The following is a 6,774-nucleotide window of genomic DNA, read 5'->3' as shown; positions in this document are numbered from 1 at the left end:
TGCTCCAGTTACAGCATGGAAAGTACCCAGGGACTGACAGCCCTCGCTAGGTGTCTGATGCCACCACCCCAGGAACCGCGTGCTCCTCAGCACAGCCGTGGAGGTGCAGGCACCTGGCAGCTCGTCTTATAGGGGTGACACGGTGTCTGTGCCAACCGGCAGGGAGAAACGCTGGGTTTATATTAAAAAAGGCAACGTCTGCCATTTCCAGGGCTGGTTTCTATGGGAACGGGACATCAGAAGAGCAGAAATGCGGTGTGTGCTCTAAAATAACTGCCAGCACCCGGGAGCACGTGGCCTTTGCTCGGCTCGCTCAGCCCTTTCCGCTGAGGCGGCGGCCGGGCACAGCCACCTCCCGGCAGCAAGGCAGTGTGGAAGTGGGTCAGGAGGTGGGATGCTGTGGCTTTGATCCCTGACGATCCTCAGCCTGTCCTCATCTAAATCCACCAGCAGAACAGCTCCGGTCCAGGCTGGCAGCTGGTGCTGCCACGTTATCAGCACAGCTTGGCACTGCAACAGGGGCTGGTGGGGACCAGGTGGTGAGGACCAGTCTTGTGTTCACCCATGCAGGCTGTGGGCAGGCAGGAGTGTCTCCTCCCTCGCTGACCTCCCTGAGCATGGCCAGGGTGAGTCCACACTCATGTATTCAGGAGACCCTTCCTCCTGCTGTGGGCAGGTGCAGAGAGCAGGGTATTTCCAGTGAGGGGGAGAGGAACTGGGTTGTTCTCGCAGAAGCTGGTGGTGGTCACCTCTCTCTTCCCCCAGATCTTTGGCCCTGCCTCTTGGTGGGAAATTCAGTCTTGTCTTGTAGTGCTTGAGGTCAGGCAGGAGCATCTCTGGCGAGGACAGCCCAGTGTGCTGCCCGTGTCCTCCTGAGAGGCACCTTGGTGCCTCCGAGGTCATCATCAACTGGTGGCACTCAACCCTCCCTTCCTGCCGCACGTGAGCCCAGACATGGACCCTGGGCCCTGCCTGAGCTGCCTCTGGTCATGGGCATCTCGGGGCTGATCCAGGCAGCACCTCCCAAAACAGGTTTCTCTTTTGGGTTGGAAAAAAAAAATCATTTTTGTGGATGCCAGAGCCTGGAAGACCATTCTTGCTCTCAAATTCAGTAAGAGCCTTTGCAACAGAGCTTCTTCCTCCTCTCATCCTCCAGCAAGCAAAAGGTCCAGAATGGGTTTTCTTGGAACACTTAAAAACTTGGAAAGCATTTACTGGCAATAACGGAGTTTTCTGTCTTTGCACAGTGTTTGTGTTACCCAAGAGCTGCTTGACATTTTCCCAGCAGCAGCCGTAAGACCTGCGGGGGTGGTTGGGGGGGCAGCTTGAGTTTGAGGGTGCGGCGGGGCGAGCAGGATTTGGGATCTCTGCGAGGGCAGCAGCCTGCTCCTGCCTGACCTGCAGCATTCATCCTCTTAAAAGTGAGCCACAGCTTGGATTCCCTTGGTTTGCTCCGGATTCCTTCAAGGGGGTGCATGACAAAGGTTTCTGCTCAGTGGCAGGGGGGCTTATTTGGGGGTGTTTCAGGTGCTGCTGTGTGGGGTATGTGTGTGTGGGTCTGGGGGACCTGCTAAGGGATCCTGTGGACCAGAGGTCAGCTGGAGACATGGCACTTTGTGAGGCGCTTGAAGGTTCCTTTGCCAAGTCTCCCTTGCTATTCCTTTCCTGCTTGCTGTGAGCGGGGGTTCTGGTGGACTTTTTGGGGCTGAAGTGTAAGATCTCTTCTGCTTTCTCCTGCCTGGAGAAAGATCCTTGAACACAGATGTCCCTACTGTTGTAGGAATCTGTCTTCTGTGCATGGAGTGGCAAAGAGAAGGCGGGTTTTTCGTGCTCTGAGAACACATCTGGGTTTAGCATTGGGGCTGGGAAGGTGCTTGCAAAGCCAGGAGAAGGCTTTTGGTTTAGGGTTGGGGCTGGGAAGGTGTGTGCCAGGGCAGGAGAAGGCTCCTGGGTTTCGGGTTGAGGCTGGGAGGGTGTTTGCCAGGGCAGGAGAAGGCTCCTGCAGAGGTCAAGGAGCTGGTGGCAGAGAGCAGGTGAGGCAGGCGGGTGTTGCTGTGCCTGCAGCCCTGTGTGTGTCTCAGCTGCTCCTGCTGCAGCTCTGTTGCCACCGGAGCTGTGCTCGCTGTGTGCATTCACTGGCACCGGCCTGGGAGCCAAGGTCGGGCAGGCTGGGTCAGCACCCTCCCCTCCTCTTACTGTGCCACCCTGAAACCCCTGCTGAGGTTGCTGGGTGCCAGGCGTGTCCAAGGAGCCGATACCATCCCAACCAGGGCTGGAGAATGTGCTGTGGAGCATTTGCCAGGGCGTTGCTCGTGGGTCGTGTGCCCATCCGTGTCCCTGGGCAGCTTTCAGTGCTGCCAGGCTTCGGAGCATGGCTCGGAGCTGACCCCAGCAGCTGCCCGCTGTGATCCTGTCGGGATGTGCCGTGCTCAGAGGCTGGCACTGCTCGGTGGGGGCTGCCCAGAGTCCGGCAGTGCGGGCAGGAGGCTTTGCTCGTACCAGGGCTGCCCCTTCCTTCTCTGTGCCGCACTGCAAGCCCAAAATCCTGGCCCTGATGTCTCCTGATGGGACAGCAGTGCTCTGTCAGGAAATGCCACTGCAAATGGAGACACAAACAACTTGAAGGGATGGCGGATGCTTCCCGAGAGGGGGAGGAGGCGGCGGGGGATCGTCCTCAAGCGCACGGACCTTCTCTTGTGCTTCCCTACCCTTTTCTGATGCTCGCCTCTCCGAGGGAGAGTTTCTGCTGGGAAAGCACCGGCAGTGTTGCAGAACCAACCCTTCACACGGCAGGAGGTGGAGGCACAACTTGAAATCTCCACCCATCCCAAAATAATGGGCTGCCAGGGGTTTGACGGCCTTCCTGGGGCTGCTGTTTGTGATTCTGTAACCCTGTGCTCCTGCAGCTCGAGGAAAGCTGTTCCTGTCTGCTGCTGGGAAGGACCCAGGTTGGGTGTTGAAAGAGCAGCTTCCATTGCTGGGAACAGCCATGCCAGAAACCAGGGGCTCTTACTCTTAGGAGATGGAACACAGTGGTTATTTTGCCCTGTTTGGGGTCAAGCCAGCTGCTGTGGCACCAGGCTGGAAGCCGAGAGCTGCCCTGGGCTGGATGGGGTGTGGGGCGCTGCCCTCCTGCTGCCCAGCTCCACCAGCACCTGGCACTCACGGCTCTCTCCTCTCTTCCAGGGTCCTGCGGAGCGGCGGGGGCAGCGCTGGGCCCCTTCTGATGGGAGGATGGTTGTGCTCAGGCAGTTTGGGCTGCTGCTCTGGAAGAACTACATCCTGCAGGTAGGCTGGCACTGCGCCTGGGAGGCCGCTTCTGACACCGCTAAATGGGGGTACAGCAGAGCTTGCCCAGCCTCTGGCTCCTCCAGGAAACCTCCCCCGTGGGCACAGGGCATCTCTAGGAGGAAGACTGGGTTATTCGTGCATGTGGTGTCTTTTGTGCTGAGCTGTGTGACCTTATGGGCTGTGCTATGTGCTCAGTTTCCTTGTCCCCGGCCTGCCCTCTGGCCATGAGCGTAGCTCCCCTTCTCCTGGGACAGGGTAACCCACACACCCACCCATGTGACAGTGGGGTTTTTTGAGCTGTCTCATTGTGCAGCCTCCTCCTGCACTGCCAGTGCCTCCAAAACCGCTGGAGCCCTGGGGGTTTTTCCCTTCCATTGTTTTCTACCACTCTTAGGAGCAGCTTTTAGAGGTCTTAAAAATATTAAACCACTGGCACCCATTGCCAGCCCACCTCCCAGCGTGGCAGCTGGGCGGTGCTGAGGGATTTGTGGACGTCAGGGCCGGCAGGTCCCGGCTGGTGCTGGCCGAGGCCGCAGCCCCTTTAAGCAGCGTGTGGGTGTTCCCAGGCAGATGCTGTGGCTCCTCTGGGACCCGGGGCCAGCCCTGGCAGAGCTCGGGGGAAGAGGACGGAGCAGGGTTGGCTGCAGCCTGGCTTTACGCTTTCAACTACCCGTCTGCAGCTCAGCACGGCATTGCTGTAAAAATAAACCAAAGGAAGAGGGAAGTGCTGGCTGCACCCGGCCTTCCAGCAGGCACGGAACAAGGAGCAGCCCTTGGAGGGGACAAAAGGGACTGGTGGCAGGGCTGATTTGCAGCCAGGAGCATCCCCCATCCTCTCTGCAGGGGAAAAGCGTCGTTTTCTGGGTGTGCTCCAGAGTGGGGACACGTCTCGGCGGGTTTTCCAAGGCCACAAGCTGACTTAGGTTTACTGTGCGGGGACACAGCTAAAATCCTGTTCCTGATAAAGACACAGAGCTCCCAAGTCACCCCCACCCTGCTGTGAGGATGGATGCTGGCACATGTGGCTCATCCTGAGCTGCTCTGGCCAGGCGGAGGTGGTGATTATGGATGAGTATCCCTGTCACCTCTGGAACACACCGCTTGAATGACTTCTGCTGCAGGGCTGGTGAATGTGTATGAGCCTGCAAGTTCAGGGAGGCAGAGAGCTGTTCTGGAGGCAGCCCAGGAGATAGGGAGAGGTTTAGTACGATAGTAAATCAGCGGGAGGCAGCTGGGCTGCCAGGGCTGCATTATAAACCCATCAGACATCTGCAGCGTTCGCTTTTATGAGCGTGGCTGTTGGGAAAGCTCCTTTTTCCCTGCCTGCCCGGAGCTGCTGCCTCCTGCCTGTGCTGCTAGGGCTGGCTGTGGACTGTTCCTCCCACGGGGAGCCCCAAGAGGTGCTTCTGGCTTTGGCAGTGGGTGCTGAGAGCCAGGGTAATCGTAGTCCCTGTACCATCCCCTGAAGGAAACACTGTCCAAGATCCCATTCACCCTGGCTCCTGTGGGGCTGTCTCCCTCCCCAGGATGTCCAGGCTGTGCTCAGGGCTCCCTACCTGCCCCACTGGAGATTCTGCCCACTGGCTGCTGGATACAATCCAGTTGCTGAGACAGCAAAGTTGTGAGACGAAAGCCGTTGGTGCTCCTCTTTCCTAGTGGTGCTCCTCTTTCCAGCCTGGCAAAGGGGAGGGTAGAAAATCCCCACGTCTTGTGAAGCCCAAATTAGCCAGAGGCCTCAGAAAATGTTAATGCTGCTGCTGCTGCTGCTCCAGGCACGTGCTCTGAGTGAGCAGCCATGAACCCCTGTGGCCAGGGACATCTCTGAGCTGTCACTGCTGTGGCTGTGGCTGAGGCTGAGTGTGCTGTGCTGCTCTTGAGCCTGGGCTGGGGTGAAGGCAGCTTGTTTTGCAGGAGGAAATCACAGAATTGGTTTTGGTTGGAAGGGACCTAAAAGATCAAATCATTCCCCCCCCCGTCATGGGTAGGGACACCTTCCATTAGACCAAGCCCCATCCAGTTTAGCCTTGGACACTTCCAGGGATGAGGCAGCCACAACTTCTCTGGGCCAGTGAAATAAGGCAACACAGGTCCAAATTTCAGCTCTCCTCCCCTGGACCTGCCTGGCTGCTGCACCAAGCGCTCAGCTAAGCTGTGCCCCCCTGCCCATGGTGAACCATGGTGTGCCCAGCCGAGCTCTGTGCCTCCCTCTCCACTCCTTCCCCACATGGGTGATGCAGTTTCCAATGGGAACAGCCTGGTGCTTGCTACTCTCCTTGGGAGCAAGCCTGACCTTTACAGTGATGTTGCGAGCATGAATCCTTCAGCACATCCTGGCACTGGAGTAGAACATCAGGGGAGTGAGACTGCAGGGAGGCAGGTGTGCTGCATGGTGCTGGTTGGGACCAGCGCTCCCCTTGGCCCCATGGTCAGAGATAGCAGAATTGTGAATGTTTTGGGTTGAATGGGACCTTAAAGCTCATCTTGTTCCTACTCCCCTGCCATGGGCAGGGACACCTTCCACTAGACCAGGTTGCTCAGATGACCACAGTTCCCCTGGACACCAGTTTGAAATGCTAATTGACCTGGGTCGATGCTAATGAACCTGTGTTGGTGGGGGGTGTTACTAGCTAGGGGGAATTGTGCAGGAGAGGTAGCCCTGGGGGAATTGATGGATGATGCTCCCTCCTGAGTGCAGGGTTTGAGTTCATTCTCCAGTTGCTTGAGCCTCAATTAAAAGAAAGAAAAAATGAGCCACTGTGTGCAGTGCAGGAGTGGCTTGGGTATGCCCACGGGTGTGCTTGCCGTGCTGCAGCTGTCCTGTAGCCGGAGGCTCTGCTGGGCCCCATCCTGGGATGCAGATCCCATGTCCAGCTGCCTGGAGCAACTCAGCTCCTGCAGGAAAAGTTTCACTGGTTCCAGCAGCGTTGCTGCACGTGGCAGAGCCCCAGGTCACGGGGAAGGAGCAAAGGACCAGCCTGGGTCATTCAACCCAGCAACGTGGTGAGGAAGGCTCTAATGGAGGCTGATTTGAGCTGGAGCACTGCTTAGGGTAGGGGACACTTTGGCTGGAGAGTCCTGAAGGATGTGGGAACCAGCACAGCATCATTCCTGGGCTCTGGAAAAACCCAGGTTGTGAAACCTTGTGGAATGCAAGAATGCTGCTGCTCCGTGGTGTTCTCATGGCCTGAACCTCGTTACTGTGCTCATCTACCTTCTGTGTTTGCGCTTCTTTTTTATCGAGAGAGAGAGAGTGTGCTATATATGGATAGGTATCCGTGTATAGACACATACCATGGTAGATATCTAGATGTCTGTGTATATATAGACATATAATGTATTTTATAGCCTTACCCCCATCTTTGTACCTTTTCCCTGCCCCGCAGAAGCGGCAGATCCTGGTGACAGTGATCGAGGTGTGCCTGCCGCTGCTCTTCGCCGCCATCCTGATCGCGCTGCGGCACCGCGTGCACTCCGTCACCCCCC

General features: G+C 57.4%; 1 protein-coding gene across 2 annotated transcripts in view; it reads left to right on the top strand.

The window, feature by feature from the left end:
- The first annotated feature begins 2,830 nt into the window (after window positions 1-2,830).
- ABCA3 (ATP binding cassette subfamily A member 3) overlaps window positions 2,831-6,774 on the top strand; it is a 29,624-nt gene continuing 25,680 nt past the window's right edge. Inside the window, exons 1-2 of one of the 2 annotated variants that reach the window (XM_017745734.1) lie at window positions 2,831-3,288; window positions 6,675-6,704. In XM_017745734.1, the coding sequence (XP_017601223.1) occupies window positions 2,836-3,288; window positions 6,675-6,704 (483 nt within the window). In that variant the 5' untranslated portion in view covers window positions 2,831-2,835. The remainder of the gene's footprint in view (window positions 3,289-6,674; window positions 6,705-6,774) is intronic. The other variant, XM_017745735.1, reaches the window with a different exon arrangement.

This window comes from Corvus brachyrhynchos, unplaced genomic scaffold (genome assembly GCF_000691975.1).
Source record: "Corvus brachyrhynchos isolate BGI_N302 unplaced genomic scaffold, ASM69197v1 scaffold369, whole genome shotgun sequence".
NCBI lineage: Eukaryota > Metazoa > Chordata > Aves > Passeriformes > Corvidae > Corvus > Corvus brachyrhynchos.
Note: the sequence above shows the minus strand (reverse complement) of the source record. Positions and strands in the feature narration are given on the sequence as shown.